This window comes from Phycodurus eques, chromosome 2 (assembly GCF_024500275.1).
Source record: "Phycodurus eques isolate BA_2022a chromosome 2, UOR_Pequ_1.1, whole genome shotgun sequence".
In the NCBI taxonomy this organism is placed as follows: Eukaryota; Metazoa; Chordata; class Actinopteri; order Syngnathiformes; family Syngnathidae; genus Phycodurus; species Phycodurus eques.
Window position 1 is genome coordinate 11,950,278 of NC_084526.1, and position 20,205 is coordinate 11,970,482.

At 42.0% G+C, this 20,205-nt stretch overlaps 1 protein-coding gene across 6 annotated transcripts in view; it reads left to right on the top strand.

Moving 5' to 3' along the window:
• The window catches only part of ush2a (Usher syndrome 2A (autosomal recessive, mild)), a 239,970-nt gene that overhangs the window by 214,878 nt on the left and 4,887 nt on the right, over positions 1 to 20,205 (top strand). For all 6 annotated transcript variants that reach the window (XM_061667225.1, XM_061667224.1, XM_061667255.1 and 3 more), the window contains 15 exons: positions 3,242 to 3,323; positions 3,408 to 3,553; positions 4,345 to 4,686; positions 4,784 to 5,145; positions 5,967 to 6,336; positions 7,833 to 8,114; positions 8,434 to 8,603; positions 9,278 to 9,608; positions 15,917 to 16,126; positions 16,222 to 16,314; positions 17,282 to 17,427; positions 17,537 to 17,655; positions 18,517 to 18,615; positions 18,705 to 18,881; positions 19,822 to 19,905. In XM_061667225.1, coding sequence (XP_061523209.1) covers positions 3,242 to 3,323; positions 3,408 to 3,553; positions 4,345 to 4,686; positions 4,784 to 5,145; positions 5,967 to 6,336; positions 7,833 to 8,114; positions 8,434 to 8,603; positions 9,278 to 9,608; positions 15,917 to 16,126; positions 16,222 to 16,314; positions 17,282 to 17,427; positions 17,537 to 17,655; positions 18,517 to 18,615; positions 18,705 to 18,881; positions 19,822 to 19,905 — 3,013 coding nt within the window. The remainder of the gene's footprint in view (positions 1 to 3,241; positions 3,324 to 3,407; positions 3,554 to 4,344; positions 4,687 to 4,783; positions 5,146 to 5,966; positions 6,337 to 7,832; positions 8,115 to 8,433; positions 8,604 to 9,277; positions 9,609 to 15,916; positions 16,127 to 16,221; positions 16,315 to 17,281; positions 17,428 to 17,536; positions 17,656 to 18,516; positions 18,616 to 18,704; positions 18,882 to 19,821; positions 19,906 to 20,205) is intronic.

Sequence of the window (20,205 nt, forward strand, 5' to 3'; positions counted from 1 at the left end):
ACATGGTTACTCTTAATTAGTATCACACACTGGTCCCCCTGGCTACACCATGCCTCTCCACCTGAATATCATGCTCAAGCGCAGAGGGATGTGCACTTTTGGAGACAAATGCAAAAAAGCAAGATGCATGCAGATGTTGGCTTGTTAAGCTTTACTGTACATGCGTACACATTTGCTTGGATGAACTTCTCGTCATTTCTCCATCATTCTGTATTCTCTCTTGTTCACACGTTATCCACATCCTCTCTATTTCTGCAGGTCCCTCATTCTCTCTTTCCCTTCCCCCGTCTTTGTCATGATTAACTGGGGGTTGTAATCATTTCCACATACATGTACTCCTTCACATTGATTTTAGGTTAACCTGAACCTTTCTTTTCATATCTCACACCAAAGGCAGTCACGTTTTCTTCCCGTTGGCCTGCGATCTTTGATTATAATTACCAAAAGTGTAACTCACTTTGTCACACATGTGATTATATATGCAGTAAAACCTCTAAGGTTGGCCTCAATCCATTCCATCTAAAACACATGTTCCCATAGGAAATAATGAATATAGAAATAATCTGTTCCATGCCATCTGCATTGTATACATGTGTTAGTATGGCTTGGCAGCGGCCAGCTGGATCTCGCGTCACACCTGGAAACATAATGTTTGTTGCAAAAGCTCATGTGATTTGACATGGCAATTTTTTTGATTGGTCATTACATCGCTGACATTCCGACAGCATTCACCTGTGATTAAATTTTTCAATCACAGCGAACTAATGGCTGACAGTAGGCCCCTTGTTAGAACTAGTTGCAGAACCCACTTACACGTTACACAATTACGTTTAGCCATGTCGCTTGGTCTGCAGTATACACACAGTTCGTATTGCAGTGTACATTCTTGTTTTATTATTTCCTATTTGACTTGGCAATATTGTAGTGAGAAGCCTGGACAGAGAAATGTCTACTGAACTACTGCCAACACAGCAAATCTGCATAAGAGACTAATCCAACTGTGTTCCTTAACTGCGAGAACACCGTATTGAGAGTACTTTATAGTGAGCGTCCTTTCAGATAGCCGTATTGTACCCAGTATGCAAGACAGATGTGTGTGCCTCTTACTAACATCACAAGAAGTTCTGTTAACAGGTCCTATTGTTCATGCAATGGTTCAAACGTTGGAAGGGCTGCGGTCTGAATGTTACGATTTCAGGGGCATTTAGATTTAGAAGTACAGATAGGGACCGATCCCTGCCGGGAATTCCGAAAAATTTTAATTTACCCCCCCCCCCCTCTCCCCTCAAAAAATGTTTTTATAATTGCCTATACAGTCGTAATATGAATAAAAGTAATAAAAAAAAGCTTACACTAAGATCTTACAACAGTTAAGATTAATCACTTCAACATACAGTACTTTCTTGACACCATTACTTCTTTCTTCTTAGCCAGGGTTTTGGTGCCATCCTGTGGAATCTTAGGGCGTTTCAGAAAGAGTACCAAAAAAAAAAACACCAATCGCTAAGATCGGTTCCACTGAGAAAAACGCAAATAGGTGAATTTGTCAATAGCGAACCACGAACAGGCGGGGATTTACTGTACCACTGTAAAACATTTACACAACAAGAAACTGCAAATTGCCTATGTGGGACACTATATTCAATCTGTAACAAGGTGGTGGACCTCCTTTGTGCTGTCCTTCACAGCAGAGTTTAGTTTGTCATCAGTTTATTTTCTGGTGCTATTGCACACCTAAAACTTTGTGTTACCTCATCTTGTTGATTTCTTAAGGTGTTTTTGTGCATATGTGTGTGTGTGTGTGTAAGGGACAAATTGTTATGAAGGGGGCTGTTAATGGAATGTAATAGCGTGCTTCCGTGTTAAAGCGTTTGATTACAGCCTGCTCGTGTGTGTGTGTGTGAGCAGTTAGCGGAGCTGATGTGCTCAATTTCCTAGCGCGTGGATGTGTGTGCGTGCTGCGAGGAGGCTATTAATGCTGTGCGTTCCAGCGATAAAGTGTTTGAATATATTGCCATCTAGAGGCGTGTAGCAGAGTCTCTGCGCTCCTATAAAAGTTGGCAGCGCCAGATGCTGCTATTGACAATGTGCATATGTTAGGCACTTTATAGGCCACATGCCTCACATATTTCACTGGCTTTTAAGGTGGAGAGATCTCTCGTTCGCGCTCACTTAATCTGTCTCTCCCTTTTGTAACATCTATCTCTCCCTTTTCCCCTCCACGCTCTCATTTCTTATCGACTCAGGTTTCCTTCCTTCCGTCTTTGGCTCTTTTTTTTTTTTTTTTTTTTTTTTAATATATATATATAAACCTACTCACCTATTACCCTTTTTTTCCCATCACTCTTGCCTAATTCCCTGCCCGTTCTATTATTACCTATGTACTTTGTTTGATTTGTCTTTTCATGTCCCTCCCTCTCTTTTTCCGCTGTGAACTTGTGTGATTTGCAGGAGGATTTAGCTTGCATCTAGGGGTGTCCTGGGATTTATTAATCCTATTTAACTGCGTATGACAAACACGTTGGCTGGCAGACATCGAGACAGTCAAGACATGCATTGGGCTTATTGTTCAGGCACTTCATCCTTGGTGCCACGCCACGCTGATTTGTCTGGGTTCTCCTTTGATTCCGTTTGAATTGGAGCCATTTGGATCCCCTTGCCACTGCATGGAATTGGTCTAAGAGCTAATCTGTTTATGTGAGAGCCTGAAGAGAGAGTTGTTGTTGTGTTTTTTTTAAATTCCAGACTCTCTTTTTTTCCCCCCATACTTTTCCACACATTCAGAAGTTGCTTTCGATCTCACGTTTAAGTGTTCCATTCCCGATTACCATCTCGTCCCTCTTCAGACTTCAAGTGTTTATTTTTAATGAGTACATAATGCTACATGCACACTGCACCCTGTCGCAGTGAGTGCGAGCTTTTTGGGCTGTGTCCCATTGCCTAAAGCTACTGGAAGACACACTGTCCCTCCGTTTGTATGAGGGAGAGCCATGAAAGTATGCACGTGTGATATAAACACTCAGCAGGCTTTGAATGCAGCGTTAAGGGACGGCTGTCTGCCAGTCTGTCGCTGCCACTTCCTCCTAGTACAGTATGTTTGTAATGTTGATTATCACCAATCCCCATGTCACATTATTTTAACTTGCCATTGTTTCACACTTTCCCTGTTGTGGAAAAACATTTACACTTTGCTTGCATTACTATGACAGTGTACTTACCTTTTTTCAATTTTATCCTTCAGGGTTCAATCCTAGAAGCAAACATATTTGGCCTTGAGCCCTACAGCAAGTATAGTCTACAAGTGGAAGCTGTAAATGAAGCAGGTTTGATCGTGACCAGTGGCTTTAAGATCACTACAAACAACATCAGGTTCACTTTAAAAAAAAAATGTTTTTTAATCCTTTCAGGCAGTGTGTCAAGTCCGTGGGTAGGCTCGATGACCCTGGAGGCTTCTCCTGCTGGACTGGCTAAATTCAGTGTGGAGCAGGAAGAGCGGGGCAGGTCGTTGGTGCTCAACTGGGATCCACCAAGTTCTCCAAATGGCGTCGTCACGGTATAAACAGTATTAGACAACCAAATCACCACACATGCTCGTGATGCAGGATGGCCTCTTGAGTCAAATTGAGGCCAGTAGTGTACATTAGGAACTGGGATTTGAAAAGTAACTATAAATAACAAAAAAGTAATGTTTTTTTGTCATAAACATAGATGACTAAAGAGAAGCTTTATCTCCACAATGATTTTATGCTGGAGAATGAGATGAATTAAAAGCCAACTTAGAGCCAATCAGCTTCAACCGGAAATGTTCAAAGCAGAAGAGCTGCGGCCGACTAATTCTAATGAGGTCCCATTGCCAGTACAGTGCACGAGTGGTTAGCACATCTGCTTCACAGTCGAGAGATTCTGCGTGTGAATCTCAGCTCTGGCCTTCCTTTGTGGAGTTTACATGTTCTTCCTGTCCTTGCATGGGGTTTCTCTGCGTACTCTGGCATCCTCCCACGTTCCAAAAACTGTACGTTGGGTTCATTGAAGACTCCAAATTACCCATAAGTGTGAATGTGAGTGTGAACGGTTTCTTATCTATTTCTGTCTAATGAGGACAAGCAGTGCAGAAAATGATGGACGAATGGATGATTGCGCCAAACCTGCCTCTCCTTCTTTCTATGGCAGCCTGTTTAGGCAGCAAACTAGTTCGTCTGCACTAATTTTTCCCTCAGCTGGTTGTTGCCATGTAACAAAGTGCATTGTGCCTCCACTGCTTTGTAGCAACTACACAACATGACATTATTCTTTCCCCAATCTGCATGATAAGCCTCCCTGTTTCCTCCTCTTCTTCTCCATCAGATGTACAATTTGTACAGTGAGGGCAACCTGGAGTTCAGCGGACTCTCACGCAACTTCCTGTTTCGTCGCTTGGAGCCGTGGACCGCGTACACTCTAACTCTTGAAGCCTGTACGTCAGCTGGGTGCACACGTAGCTCCCCTCAGCATGTCACCACTGCTGCCGCACCGCCAGCCTCGCAGCCCCCTCCAACAACTCTTTCCGTCAGTTCAGACCACGTGTCGCTCACCTGGGGACCTCCCGCTCAGCCGAATGGGCCCATTGACGATTACTACTTACTGGGAAGAAGTATGGATCAGGTGGGGAGGGGTAGAAGCAGAGAGGAGGATGCTCAAAGAGAGAAAGTATGTGGAAATATTCTCCCTGTTTTTTTTGTTTGTTTTTTCATTTGACTAAGATGTCTACTATTCTCTTCTCACCCCCACCCCCAATCACAAACAGGTGCTGTTCAGACAGTCTTCTCCACAAGAAAATGACACTTTCTCCTACACAGTGATTGGGTTGCGTCCTTGGACTCAGTATGGGTTTGCCGTACGTTCTCACAACGCCGCCGGCCACACCCACAGCTCCTGGTTAAGCGTGACAACCAGGCAGGCACCCCCTCGCGGCCTAGCCCCACCGACTGTGAGTCTCCTTCAGGGTCGACCCAGTGAAGTGTTGGTGTCATGGACTCCTCCTCTGGAACCCAACGGTGTGCTCCAGTCTTATAGGATCCAGAGAAACAATATGAGCTTCTCCTTTAGCTTTGACCCGACGGTGCTCAGCTACACTGATGAGGATCTTCTTCCCTTTGCAAGCTATAGGTGAGACTTGTTTAAACATACTATTCAGGTCAGATTTACACCTGTTTTGACATTTGACAGCAATAGAAATACCATAAATGTTAATGTTTCACCCTGAAATTGGATGTTTGTTCCTAAAGTAATGCAAAAATACACAAAATATATAATTTATTTAAAAAAATGCTTTTTTTTGTGCTACAATGTTAGTGTACACTGAGGCTGTTCTGTGATAAATTTAGCTCTTGTTTACAGAATGAATTTTAGATTTACTGGTGTGTTAAGGAAAATGGCGGTAATTCCAGGAATCTTTCAACTGTACATTCCATTTAAGAGAGAGCTTGAAACCCAAGAACCGTCTTTGTTGTCACCACATTTGCACAGGTTCCTGCAGAAACATGCACCTGTTGGTCTTTGAAGAGTCATGGGTGAATCTTGAAACAGTGAAAGAGTAAAACGACATAAGACTATTATATATACTAAACACAAGTACCAGAAGTGATACAGGTGTCAGAGGGTGCTATGACACAGGTGCGAGATTTGCTCCTGCCAAAGCAAGTAACTGCAATGAAGCAGATAAAAATACTCTTACCCTTTTCTCTGAACCATTAAGATTAATCATCCATTTATCACTGTCAGACAGTCTATTAATCCATTGTAAAAAGATCTGTAGTTCATAATTTAATATAGACAATTATTATGAGGACATTCTTGGCCCAGGTTAAAATTGACCCTGAACTTAATGTGTACATGTGATAAACAGTATGTAAGCATTAAGAAATGACTGCTGTAACCAAATCAAGAATATTATATCAAAATGATTATTTTCCTATCCTCTTTTACAGCTATTCAATCATAGCCTGCACATCTGAGGGATGCATCAAAAGCCCTTACACTAACATTACCACCTTAGAGGCTCCACCCGCCACCGTGGCGCCTCCCACGGTGAACTTCATCACATCCAACAGTATGAACATTTCCTGGACTAAGCCACCCACCCAGAATGGGGAGGTGACTGAATATGTTCTCAAAGTAAACAGTGAGGAGGCTTATCGTGGTAGAGACATGAAGACCGTTCTGGTACGCCTTCATCCTCACATGTCCTACCAGCTGGTACTGTTGGCGTGCACCAGTGGTGGATGCACCGCCAGTGCAACAACATCGACTGTGACAAAGGAGGCTCCTCCCTTGGACATGCCCACCCCCTCTCTAAAGGTACACTAGCATGTTAAGTTAACCTTCGCTGTAACTCAAACATTATCTTGCCAGCAAACAAACACAAGATGAACAGAAGTGGCTTCAGCTCTTGGTGTTTTAGCTCATTGACTAATCAGCACAAAACTGCTTGATAACCACCACTTAAAAGATGTTTGGCTTTAAAGATTTTTACAGGTCAAAGTCAAAAGTCAAGGACACAGCCTGGTTATACGTGTTAAACACGAAAAGGCGACTATACAGTATTTTGCCCAGTGTGGAGTACAACTAATTTGTTAATTAATAAATTGAATTTGACCTAAATCGAAATCAGAATAATCTCAGAATCAGAATCATTTTTATATGCAATGTATGTTAAAACACACAAGGAATTTGTCTCCGGTAGTTAGAGCCACTCTAGTACAACAATAAAAAAGCCACTGTGACAAAATATACATTTCGGACATAAAAGTGCCATTACAGAGAGTCTTTGAGCAATAAAAGGAGGAAGAAGCTGGAAGAAGTGGTGACCAGGATGTGGAGGGTCCAAGAAAAGTTTGTCTGCCCTTGTCTTAGTTCTTGCAGCGTGCAAGTCCTCAAGAGTGGGTATGGGGGGTACAGATAATCTTTACGGCAGTCAGGCGGATTTTGTCTTTCTCTGTAGCAGCACCAAACCAGACTGTGATAGATGAACACAGAACTGATTCACTGTTGTATAGAACTGCCTCAACAACTCCTGTGGCAGGCCGTGCTTCATCAGCACCTGCAGGAAGTACAACCTCTGGTGGGCCTTTCTGAGGCCGGACTTGATGTTGGCCTCCCACTTTAGTTTCCAGAGAGACTACGGCAAAGGATGTGTCCTGAAGTCCACGATCATCTCAACAGTCTAGCGAAAGGGGCCGTATTTAGTGTCTAGGCAGTAAAGTTCACTAATAATAAGGCCTGGGTGGGAGATTTCAAAATCTTAAATTACTGTGCTTGTAATCCTTTATGTCGTGGTGCAATAACTAAAGGAATGTTTTTGCTCTCCACTGTTTATTAAACTGACAAAACACTTATAAGTCACTTCAAGTTCAAAACCTAAATCTCTATCTGATCATCTACAAACATGATCGGTATATAATACCAATCAAAAAGTAAAGTGTAAGTAAAAGTATATAATGTAGCTATGCAGCCACTCAGCTGATTAGTTTTCAGTGGTGATTTTCTTTGACCCTCAGTGTGAGAACGCTACATCAAATTTCACAAGTAATGACTTCAACTTGCGCCATTGGCTGATACTATCATAGTCTGTGTTGATTTAACATTGTATGTATGTATGGCATCACAATATACATTTACAGCTTAAAGACATAACATTTTAAGTGACATAATGTGGCACTTTGTCGAGCTACCCAGTCGCCCATTAGTTGTCATTACTCGTTCTTATATACTACTTTAACAATTAACAGTACATTCTTAAGGCCTTTTGCGTATTGGAAATGGTTTTAATGCAATCTGTAACTTTTCTACTTAAGGTCACTGGTCCTGAGTCAGTAGAAGTAAGCTGGGGACCACCACAGAATCCCAATGGCATCATCACAGGCTACGAACTCCGCAGAGATGGCGATGTAATCTACGTGGGGCCCGAGACTCATTACCACGACTTCACTCTTCTGCCCAGTGTGGAGTACAGCTACTTTGTCAGGGCTAACAACAGCAGAGGGGCAGTGAGCAGCGCCACAGCCAAAGCAAAGACTCACCCAGCGGCTCCTTCAGGTGTCGCCCCCCCCTTGTTGTCGCCTCTGGGACCCGCTCAGGTTGAACCCTACTCACTGATGCTATGAAGTTAAAAGCTACATAAAGATTTACATTCAGTGGCCGCAATGTTAGGTAGACCTTAATGAGATCCAATAAAAGAGCTTCCTCAACATGTTATGTTTCTGCAAAGAAAATAATGCATGCAACAATATCAGTATTGTGTTTGTAATTAGGAGTGGTGTAGAACTGCACTGCATCATTCTGAAAGTTGTTTCTAACTGTATTGACTCTTATTAGCCGGTATAACTAATAAAGTACCCAGTAGCGTTCTGTTTGATAATCATTCTTTGAGTCTTGTGTTTTCCATGCCTTGTCTAGGTGAAAGTGGAGTGGAACATTCCCGCCCGTCCTAATGGAGATATTATTAGCTACACAGTATATCACAGAGAGCCTGTCCAGCTCAGTGTAAGCAGCACTGTGTACACTCCAGAGGGCACAGTCTTCTCCGAGAGATGCACGACTCTGCAGGGGCTCGCTCCCTACCGCAGGTTTTTATGCAGTTATTTCCCGTTATACTATTATACTGTAAGGGAGTTGACACAGCACTTAATTCTGTATTTCCAAATAGACTTCAACTTGAACTTCACACATGACATGTCTTTTAGTCATTTTCATCTAGCTGTCTTGCATTTCTCTACAACAGGTCTTACGCTTTAGTTGTTTTAGTTGTTGCTCCCCACAGTGTAACAAAGTTAAACTGAAAATTCCATGGACCAGAATGCCCTTCACGATATCGGATACCAAATTGAAATTACTCAAGCAAAATAGTATGTGGACCATACGGAACTGCTGAATTAAGCTTAATTTTTTATTAACACCCAGCTAGTTTTGTTGGATTTTATAGCTGTTCTCCATATAAAATACTGTATTTAATGTTGCAATATAATTTCACTGACCTCATTCAAAATGTGGGCTCTCCCAAATTTGTCACTGTTGTAGTTTGCAGTGGTGTAGAACAAAACTGCATCCTACTGAGATCCCTTTCTAATATTTTGTTTACCTTATTTAGCACAATCTTTTCTACAAACACACACAACTACAATTATAAACATGTTAAGTTAGTAGCTCCAGTGTCCATCAAATCTGACAATTATTATCTCTGTTAAGGCAGAATATCTAATACACACACATGAGTGATTAGTACTCATTCAATTGTGTGCAGGTACGAGGTGAGGGTCGAGGCGTGCACCGAACTCGGCTGCTCCTCCAGCGACTGGTCATCCATCCTCACGCCGGAGGCTCCCCCCACTGGACAGGCGCCGCCGCTGTTAGACCTGCAAGCTGACACCCACACAGGCCTCCAGACCACCTTTTTGCTTACCTGGGCCCCTCCAGCTCAGCCAAATGGGAGGGCCCCGTGTTACGAGGTGTACCGTAGACTGGAGCTCTCCACCAATAGCCACAGAAATGATGCAGCGAAACTAGTTTATAATTACTCATCCACAAGTTGCAAGGATGAGGGACTCCTGCCATTTACCACTTATCAGTACCAGGTATATTGCACAATATTTTACGCTCCAGTTGTGTTTGTTTGTCTTTTTGGAGAAATGGAAAGTCAAATCTCTCTCACACACACACATATATATGCAGATAGTTATCCTCAGCAGTGATTTCCAACCACCTTGCCACAGCACATAAGGCACACCGCACACCGATCGACACGGTTGAACTTTCGCACAGTGTGCAGTAGTCTGCAACTAGTTGAGGAACCGTTAGCCACTTTTTTCAACATTTGAATTGTTGGTAAGTGCATCGCATTATTGCAGATGTAACGAAAAAGGCCATGTCGTACCACCGAAAATTACGTTTTCGGGTATGAAGTGAGATCCAGCCGGCCTTCGCCAAGCTGAGCCAATATAGTGTACAAACCCCAATTCCAATCAAGTTGGGATGTTGTGTAAAACGTAAATTAAAACAGAATACAAATGATTTGAAAATCATTTTCAACCTATATTAAATTGAATACAAGATATTTAATGTTCAAACTCATAAATAAATATTCACTCATTTTGAATTTGATGCCTGCAACACATTCCTCAAAAGATGGGACAGGTGTATATTTATCACTGTGTTACATCGCCTTTCCTTTTAGCAACACTCAAGAAGTATTTTGGAACTGATGACACTAATTGTTGAAGTTTTGTAGGTGGATTTCTTGATGTACGACTTGAGTTGCACTTGCCACAGATTTTCAATGAGAGACAGGTCTGTCTGGTACTCTTTTACTACGAAGGCACGCTGTTGTAACGTGCGGAATGTGGCTTTGAATTGTCTTGCTGAAATAAGCAGGAGCATCCCTGAAAAAGACGTTGCTTGGATAGCAACATATGTTGCTCCAAAACCTGTATGTTCCTTTCAGCATTAATGGTGCATTCACAGATGTGCAAGTTGCCCATGCCATGGGCACTGACTGGTTGGATGGTGGACGTTGGTGGGCAGCCATTTTCAGGTCTTTCCATAGATGCTCAATTGGGTTTAAGTCAGGGCTGTGGCTGGGCCATTCAAGAACAGTCACTGAACCTTGGTACCAGTCTGAAATTCTGAGCACTCTGGAGAAGGTTTTCATCCAGGATATCCCTGCACTTGGCCGCATTCATCTTTCCTTCGATTGCAACAAGTCTTCCTGTCCCTGCAGCTGAAAAACACAGCAAGATGTTGCCAGCACCATGCTTCACTGTAGGTCTGTATTGGACAGTTGATGCCTGGTTTTCTCCACACATGCCACTTTGAATTAAGGCCAACAATTTCTATCTTAGTCTCATCAGACCAGATAATCTTATTTCTCACCATCTTGGAGTCCTTCAGGTGTTTTTTTTTTTTTTTTTTTTTTAGCAAACTCCATGCGGGCTTTCATGTGTCTTGCACTAAGGAGAGGCTTCCGTCGGGCCACTCTGCCATAAAGCCCTATATATATGTATATGTATATGTATATATATATATGTATATATATATATATATATATATATATATATAATATATATATATATATATGTATATGTATATATATATATATATATATAATAATATAGGCGGCACGGTGGACGACTGGTTAGAGCGTCAGCCTCACAGTTCTGAGGATCGGGGTTCAATCCCCAGCCCCGCCTGTGTGGAGTTTGCATGCTCTCCCCGTACCTGCGTGGGTTTGCTCCGGGCACCGGTTTCCTCCCACATCCAAAAAACATGCATTAATTGGAGACTCTAAATTGCCCATAGGTGTGACTGTGAGTGCGAATGGTTGTTTGTTTGTATGTGCCCTGCGATTGGCAGGCAACCAGTTCAGGGTGTACCCCGCCTCCTGCCCGATGATAGCGGGGATGGGCTCCAGCACGCCCGCGACCCTAGTGAGGAGAAGCGGCTCAGAAAATGGATGGATGGATGGATGGATGGATATATATATAGTGGGTACGGAAAGTTTTCAGACCCCCTTAAAGTTTTTACTCTGTTATATTACAGCCATTTGTTAAAATCATTTAAGTTCATTTTTTTCCTCATTAATGTACACACAGCACCCCATATTGACAGAAAAAAAGTAATTGTTATATTTTTTGCTGATTTATTAACAAAAAAAATGTAAATATCACACAGCCATAAGTATTCAGACCCTTTGCTGTGACACTCATATATTTAACTGGTGCTGTCCATTTCTTCTTTTACACACACACACACACACACACACACACATATACACACACATATATATATATATATATATATATATATATATATATATATATATATATATATACATACACACACACAATATAATTTCATATGCACCTGTGGCTAAAAAGCAGGGAGTCTCTGTCCCAGAAATGCAGTGGAGTGAATGAATAGGACGATCATTGCCAAGAGCCTCTCAAATAATCCACTCTCTCTCCTTTATTTCTCACCTTTTTCCTCTATTTGTATTATTATGAGCTACCGCGGCCAAGGCAAGCTGTTTTCTTTGACAATCATGCCATGTTGGTTGTGGTTCAATTTAAAAAAAAAAAAAAAAAAAAACTCATCATAATAATACAGTGGTATATGTGGCACCCCAAAGTGCTGTTGCAGTGACTTGTTTATGTGCGCGATCGTCAATTGACAGGTCACGAGTGCGAGTCGCTGACTGTATTTCAGCCGCATTGGGCCACGTCACTCCGTGTCGGCGAGCCTCAGTGTGACATGAGAGGTCATCAGCTGTGCAGCGGGAAATTATGCAATTTTACTTAGTCTCTAAATTATTATTTATTTACTAAAATTAATGTATCTTTGGTCAACTATCCATGCCACTGACATATAGTGATAGGCAGAACAATTAAGTGCTCTTCCACTAGATAGCAGAATTTCCGATTTCCCTATGTATCCACCTGTTGGAATTCGTACAACACAATAATAGCTTTGTGTTTAAGTACTGTAAACAGCCTCAGATATCACACTAAGTCCCTTTGTGAGTAAATTCAGACAAGCTCATCATTATTGGAGTATACTTTTTGTGCGTTTTTTATTTGCGGTTTAGTCGTGAGTTTTTTCTAATGTCAACTGTGTGCCTTGACTCAATAAAAGTTGCAAAACACTGAGCCACACAAATGCAGGAGCCACGTATTCAGAGAGGTGTTAAATAGAAGGCTCCATATTTGTCCTGTTGTGTTGTGCGTTGATATGTTAATTGACAGGCAAGCCCTTTGGAAGCAACAATAACATTAGCATCCCCGCCTGTCAGACGTACAAGCCGAGGCCAGAGAACTTGTGTAATTGATTGAGTTTGCCTGATTGTGGTGCCGTTTTTATTTACGAGGGTCCTAATTCATGACAGGAAGAAGGAGGGTGGAGAGGAGCTTTGGGAGATGACGGGCAGGCAACGGCGCCATTAATCACGGCGCCCTCAGAGCACCCCACTTCCTGATTACCGGCCAGCCAATCGAATTAGCCGTTAGTCCCCTTGGTAACAGTACTTGTATTGGAAAGACCTTTTAATGGTGACCGCTACATGTCCCCTGGGGATTTTCCAACGGGAGACGAGGTGTTGCTATGTTTGTGTTGTCCGTGGTCACATGCACTCACAGATGTGCTCCACGTGAGCAATAGTATCTCTCTCCACGTGAGTTTGTGGGATTCACACCATGAAGTTACCCATACTATAAATCTCTTTTTTTTTTAATGTTTCAACTCTTCATTCACAGTCACCGAGTTATCATTTCCATCACAATGTGTCAGTTATAGTCGCTGTTTACTGCCGGTTACCGTCTCTGTCTTGGTGTTTCAGGCAAACACAAGGGCGATACGTCAGCTCAGTTTAGCCCTGCCAGAAAGAGAAATCATATTAGGCTAATTATACTGGGTCATAAGCTCCTATTGACAGCTTTATGCGTCGTTTTAATTACTGCCCACTTTCACACAACTTAGCCCCTTCACCCCAACTAGATGCACCCGCCAAGTCGCTCTGCCAGCCTATCAGAGCACTTCCACAGCGCCTGCGGTCCAACGGGCCAATAAAAACACTCAAATTCAGACGGGAAGTTCCCTGTAGTAGTTTGTTGCCATGGCGGCAAACGGGATGTATTTTTATTTTGTCTAACCAGCCAAATGGTGGTCCAATAGGAGGGGAGAGAATAAGAGAGGAGTGAAAGCAGTAAAGAGTCTGTGTATGATTTAAGGACCACAAGTTGGATCAAGGTGAATGTGATCTCAGCGTGCTTCAGTTTGCAACTTTTTCTCGCTGTTACGTCCGTATGACACCAACTTTTTAATCACTTCTTGGAATGCAAGACTTTTTAACAGTGTTTCAGAGCATTGTTGTTGCTGGGCAAACTATTCAAACACTTTGATTTGATGGCCATTCTCAAACAACAATCAAGATGAGTAGGTTTAACATCCAAGTTCACAGAAAAGAACAGTTAAGTCTTTACATAAATAAACCCTAAATCTGTAATGGTTGTGTTAAAGCTAAGACACAACTATTCTAAGAATGGTTCAATAAAAAAATGGGGATAAGAAGTTGTTGTCATGCTCAAACACACGCTAAGATAATTGTTTATATTGTAATCGCTTTGTATTTTAAAATTAAAAGCATACAAATTATTTTTTTAAAATGTGAAAAGTGCACTCCTAAAATATATATATTTTTTCTAATAGTTTGCCCTCCAACAAAAATGAGTAGCGCAGTGCAATTCTACACCACTGCAAACTGAAACCACAATACTAAACATGAATACCTTTCTGACGTTGCCAAACAAAACTTTAGCCTTCATTTTGAGTGTCATTGCATTTTTATATTATTATGTCCATCCATCCATTTTCTGAGCCGCTTATCCTCACAAGGGTCACGGGAGTGCTGGAACCTATCCCAGCTATCGTCGGGCAGGAGGCGGGGTACACGCTGAACTGGTTGCCAGCCAATCGCAGGGCACATGCGATTGGCTGCCTACGGGCAATTTAGAGTCATCAATGAACCTACCACGCATGTCTTTGGGATGTGGGAAGAAACCGGAGTGCCCGGAGAAAACCCATGCAAGCACGGGGAGAACATGCAAACTCCACACAGGCGGGGCCGGGGATTGAACCCCGGACCTCAGAACTGTGAGGCAGACGCTCTAACCAGTCGGCTACCGTGCCGCCTATATTATTATATATTAGCAAAAAAGCATTGTCAGCAGCAAGAGTCATATTAGGGTCTAAATAATAGACATCACTTAAAAGAACACATAGATTTTCATGGAAAATGGAGTGGATCCTTGTGGAAAAGCTGGGACCAGAATCACACGACACAGAGCATCCCAATTTATATTTTATTACATTTTATATTCAGTATGATGTCCCTAATGGGCTTTAATAACCAAATGTGTCTCATTTTGAGTTTATATCGGATTCCAAGGTTAATATCTGTCTGCAATTATATAGTTTCACCACTACATAACAACTACAGTGAATTTACTGCATTCAGATTTTTATTCGCTGCTGCTCCCTGTGATATGAAGCATATATTATTTAGACAGTAGTCTTTTTGGCAGTATTTCTTTTTTTGTCATATAAGTGTATTTAAATTGTTGCTCTTTGTTCCAGTTTCCATGAGGAATCCCTCATAAACATCATTTGATATGTATTTATTTGCAATGCAAAATAATACCAAGCGCTTGTAAAGACTTAGTACTAATAAAAATTCGTATTTCAGTACTAAAAGCAATCTTATCTATATGGAATAATTATTTTCCATTTTGCTCAATATTTTGGCCACTCTTCCTCCTCTTCCTCAATCCCAGTCTCTCCATCCTCCTCTCACATCTCAGTCCATCTGTGCTGTCACTTAGATCAATCACTCTGATTGATCACACCCTAATTGACTATTATTGAGGTTAATTCAACTCTTAACATGATGCACACACACGCATCCACGCTCAAGCCTCACCATCTCTGGCCACAAACAACACACGCACACACATACAAGCTTTGAACAACTCAGCGCGGACCCATCCATCTGCCTCGTGCACTACTTCTGACAGGCTACAGATGACTTACACATGCAAATCTCCACCCTGTGTGACCCTGCGCTGTGTACACCCTCTAATTATAGCCAACACAAGCACACAAATAAGATTACTGTGTGTGTGAGTAACTCCTTGATGAAGGTGAAAAGTAATTGTCATGCAGATATGTTAGCGTTGGCTTGCATGGTGAAAAGGTTTCACTCTCACACCTGTTGCTAGTGTTGATGGATGATCCGATACATTGAATTGTATCCTGTTGCATGTCGCCTAATTAAGAGACACTTTCATTAAGAGCCGATAACGTGCGTCTGAAATGCTAATGTGTCGTTGACCGGCAGCTGTGGGCAGTGAATTCAGCCGGCCGTTCTCCCAGTCAGTGGGTCAGCGGTAGAACCGGACCTGCCCCGCCTGAGGGTGTCGCTCCGCCCACTATCCGGCTCATCTCAGCAACCACAGCCGTGGTGGAAATGCATCCTCCGGCCCAGCCCAATGGCGTCGTCAGCCTTTACCGCGTGTTCTCGCTGGACCGCAACGACAACGTTACTCTGGTAAAGAATGAACTACTCTCCCACCTCCACTTACCTCCTCTCAAGGCTGAAACCCTAAAGTGGCATAAACACCGTCTTCTGCTTCTTTTCCACAGCTCTCAGAGGGAAGATCCCATCAACAGACACTTTATGGTTTACTGCCTTACACACAGTACAGGGTCGGAGTGGAGGCCTGCACCTGTTATCAGGTAATAACATGGAATAAGCGACTAAGGCCTAAAACACTAACAAAGATATCCTGAGAAGACCACAAACATCAGCACAGTTATGTGGTTCGGGGTTCGAATCTCAGCTTTGGCATCCCTATATGGAGTTTGCATGTTCTCCCCTTGCTTGTGGGTGGGTTTTCCCCAACGCTAATGAGGAAAATCACGATAGAAAATGGATCGATGGATATAAAAATCTGATTATGATCCTGTTATTGTAATTTTTCCAGTATCCAATTACCCAAGTCAAAACATAGGTACACTTGGACAATCAAATGAGAACCAATGCTTGAACTATGTCAACAATGCCACATTTAAATAGATAATCCACTATATGCTTCCTGTGTATGCTGCAGTAACTAGTAAAACAATGGGTTGAGCATGATGGTTTGAGCCAGAACTTGCAAAAAATCTTCAGACACAAGTTAAATGCACATGTATCATTTATTTATGCAAATATGATATGTGTAAACACGAACAAAATCTAAACATTGGACGCCTTCAGTAGCTCTTGAAGAGAAACGTAGATGTTTAGAGTTCCTACGGTGTTTTGTCACGATCCCTTTCACCATTCAAACGAGCTGGAAGCGCTTCCACCTGTTTTGCCGAATGCCGGGGTCGATTGCGCATATACCCTGTAATACCCTGTTTGTTTTGTCTGCTAAAAACACACAAGCGTTATACGTAACGTACACAAAGAAATATATACATTTAGCATACATACAGATGTGCAGAAATAAAGAAAATCATTCAGAAAAAAAATGTGCAGTAATAATGATAGGACACAATTGGTCAAAGTAATGGCAAATTTGTGCATATCAAATACAGTACTCTTACAAAAGTTGGAAAAAACGTCTAAAAATCTAAAACCACAACAGCTCAGTGTTATGCCATGTAAAAATATAGATGTTCTGTATTGCAAACACCATGCGAATGCCTGTGACTGTAGTGCTGTAGCCAGGGACCAGTAGTTGCGCTGCGCACCCAAGCCGCACCCCCAGCCCGCCAGCCGCCGCCTCGACCCGTCACGCTGACCTCACGCTCTGCTCAGCTGGCCTGGTTTGAGCCTCTGGAGCCCAACGGAATCATCGAGAGGTGAGGGGAGAATGTAAACTTCACGTTTAAAGGAAGATACGTCTCTGGGAGGTTTAGCAAATCAATGATGTCATCTCACTGTCACTCCTTCTGCGCGACCTGTATGCAGCTGTGAGCTCCATCGCAGAACAACCTGCCCGCAGCCCCCTCAGCCTGTGAGCCACCCTTGTGTTACTGGCCCAGCGGACATTACATTCTTTGGCAAGAGGCGCAGCTACAATGTGACAGGTTACTATGGCTTTAGCTAAGAGTTTAAGTTTTTTTTTTTTTAGCTAATGATGTCACGACTGTTTTATGCAATCACTGGACACTTTATTAGGTACCCCTAATGATATCCAAGAATTGTATAAAAATTCTGACTCATCAAATAAAGAGGTGCATATCGTTGAAAAGTTAATTTGTTTCAGTTGTTCCATTCAAAAAGTGAACGTGTTATACACATTCATTAAAGACCTAAAAGGTGAATTCCTACATAACTTCTACATCAAAAATAATTTGTATTGCTTGTTATATATTGTTTTAATTGGTTAATTGGGGGGTTTCGTTGGCTGTAAGCTATATCAAGTTTATAACACATACAATCATGATATATTTTACTCTGTGTGTAGGGAATCCATATAATAAGACTTCTGCTCTGCTCTTGAACTCCTGAAATAAATGAAGTTGTCCACAATATTTTAATTGGTTGAGAAATAATAATCTAATAGTAATAATGTGTCTTTTCTAGATTGTAATAATGCACATTGATGAATTTCATCATGCATTTGTATTGTTTTGTAGCCCTTAAAAATTAGAGGCACATCTCAGTGTGTTATTAATACCTCGCTGACAATGTCAATTAAAACTTTGAATTTATTAATCACGATTGGCTGGCAAACAGTTCAGGGTGTACCCCATCTTTCGCCCGCAGTGAGGGTAAACGGTGTAGAAAATGGATGGATTGATTTATTAATTAATCAATAAATCAATTAATCATCAGTGTACATTACAACTTAACATCTTTGTAGCAAGATTGTTGGAAGTAAATGTTAAAACTCTGCATTGTGCATAAATGAGTTTCATGCGAGTACTGTCAACATGTTTGGATAGGTCTTCAGCCATATTCTGCTTATGAAGTTAGAGTAGCGTGCTTTAACAACATGGGCAGCACCGCCTCCAACTGGACCACCGTCATCACGCTCAGTGAAGGTTCGTCACTTCTCTGCGCGCTTTCAGTTCACTACAAACATTCATATCCAGTGTTTGTGTAAAAACAACCAACGCATGTCTCTCTACAGCTCCACAGTACGTGTCGCCGCTGTCGGTCGGCAGCAACCTGACAGTCATTTGGCTGGACTGGACGGGCTCCTTCTCCCTGAACGACTACCTCAGGGAGTATACGGTGACCGAGAGCCAGCTCAGGATCTACAGTGGCTTCCACAGCTACCTCCATGTTCCACGCACATCACAGAAAAGTGAGAAAGGGCTCACGTGTGAGGTGTCATCAAACATTAACAACATTAATGACCGCTTGAGATTAATTTCTATAGCTGTATCAAATATTCAGTTTGAAATGGCACTGTCCTAAAGATACTAATTTAATATCCTTATTTAATTTGTATTATGTTTATTTTGGTTGCAGTTTGCAGCGCGAGTACCTAGTGGTGAGCACATCTGCCTCACAGTTCTGAGGTTGTGAGTTTGAATCTCACGCCTGGCCTTACTGTGTGGGGTTTGCATGTTTTCCCCCATGCTTGCATTGGGGTAGGTTAGGTTATTTGAAGACTTGCCCATAGGTATGAATGTTAACAGTTATTTGTCTACCGGAATATTGGCTGGCAAATGACTGGCGACCACGCCATGGCTCACCCTGCCTCTTGCCTAAAGTCAGCTAATAATGAAGACAAATGCTATCGAAAAAAATGGATGGCTGGATAGATTGCAGTGGTGTACAACTGCACTGCATCATACTGAAAGCAATTTTAAGATAAAGCATTTTCGACTCTCATTTAACTAATTGAGCTAACCCAAATATTATTTAAAAAAAAAAAAAACACCTCCGATGCAGTAATGTTCAACACCACAGCAAACTACAACCACATTAATAAACATTGTTAAATTAAGACACCTCAAACAGTGGCAGTCTAACTGAGCATTGTTATGCAGATATGACTCGGTGGATGTTGCTCCTTCAAAACAATCATGTGAAATATGCTTTTATGTGTTCCCTTTTAACCATTCTGCCATAAAGAAGCCCTATAAAAAAAATGGCTTTCCATACAGACAGATACAGGGTTTGTGTTTTCTCCAGTAGGATTTGTTCCACCTTGCGTGTCATTTCTCAGACCTGTTAAAAACAGCTTTATTCACCTGTATTCTCAAATGACATTGTCTTTCTCTCCTTGTCCTCCACAGCGCTGTCATTTCAGGTGACTTGTACCACAGACAGTGGCAGTGCCACCACTCCCACTGTCAGATATAGCCCTGCTTCAGGCCTAGGTAACAAACACACCCACACACTCGCTTTGAAGTGTAACCCTATGATATATAAAAAAAAAAAAAAAAACGATATTAAAAATGTTTTGGACAATTGTATGCTTCCGCTTGCGGCAGCGTTGTGGGGAAGACTTAGGCATGCTAGGATGAGTGTGGGTTGGAAAAAGCCCGATGGGGTTTACCTTTGGAGTTAACTCATTTAGAACAGAGACCTCTGATCCCACAAATGTTAGTCTAGCTGAATGGAAAAAAATTCCACAGACGGGCTAGCATCTTTTCCAGCTGCAAAGGAGGGCCCAACGT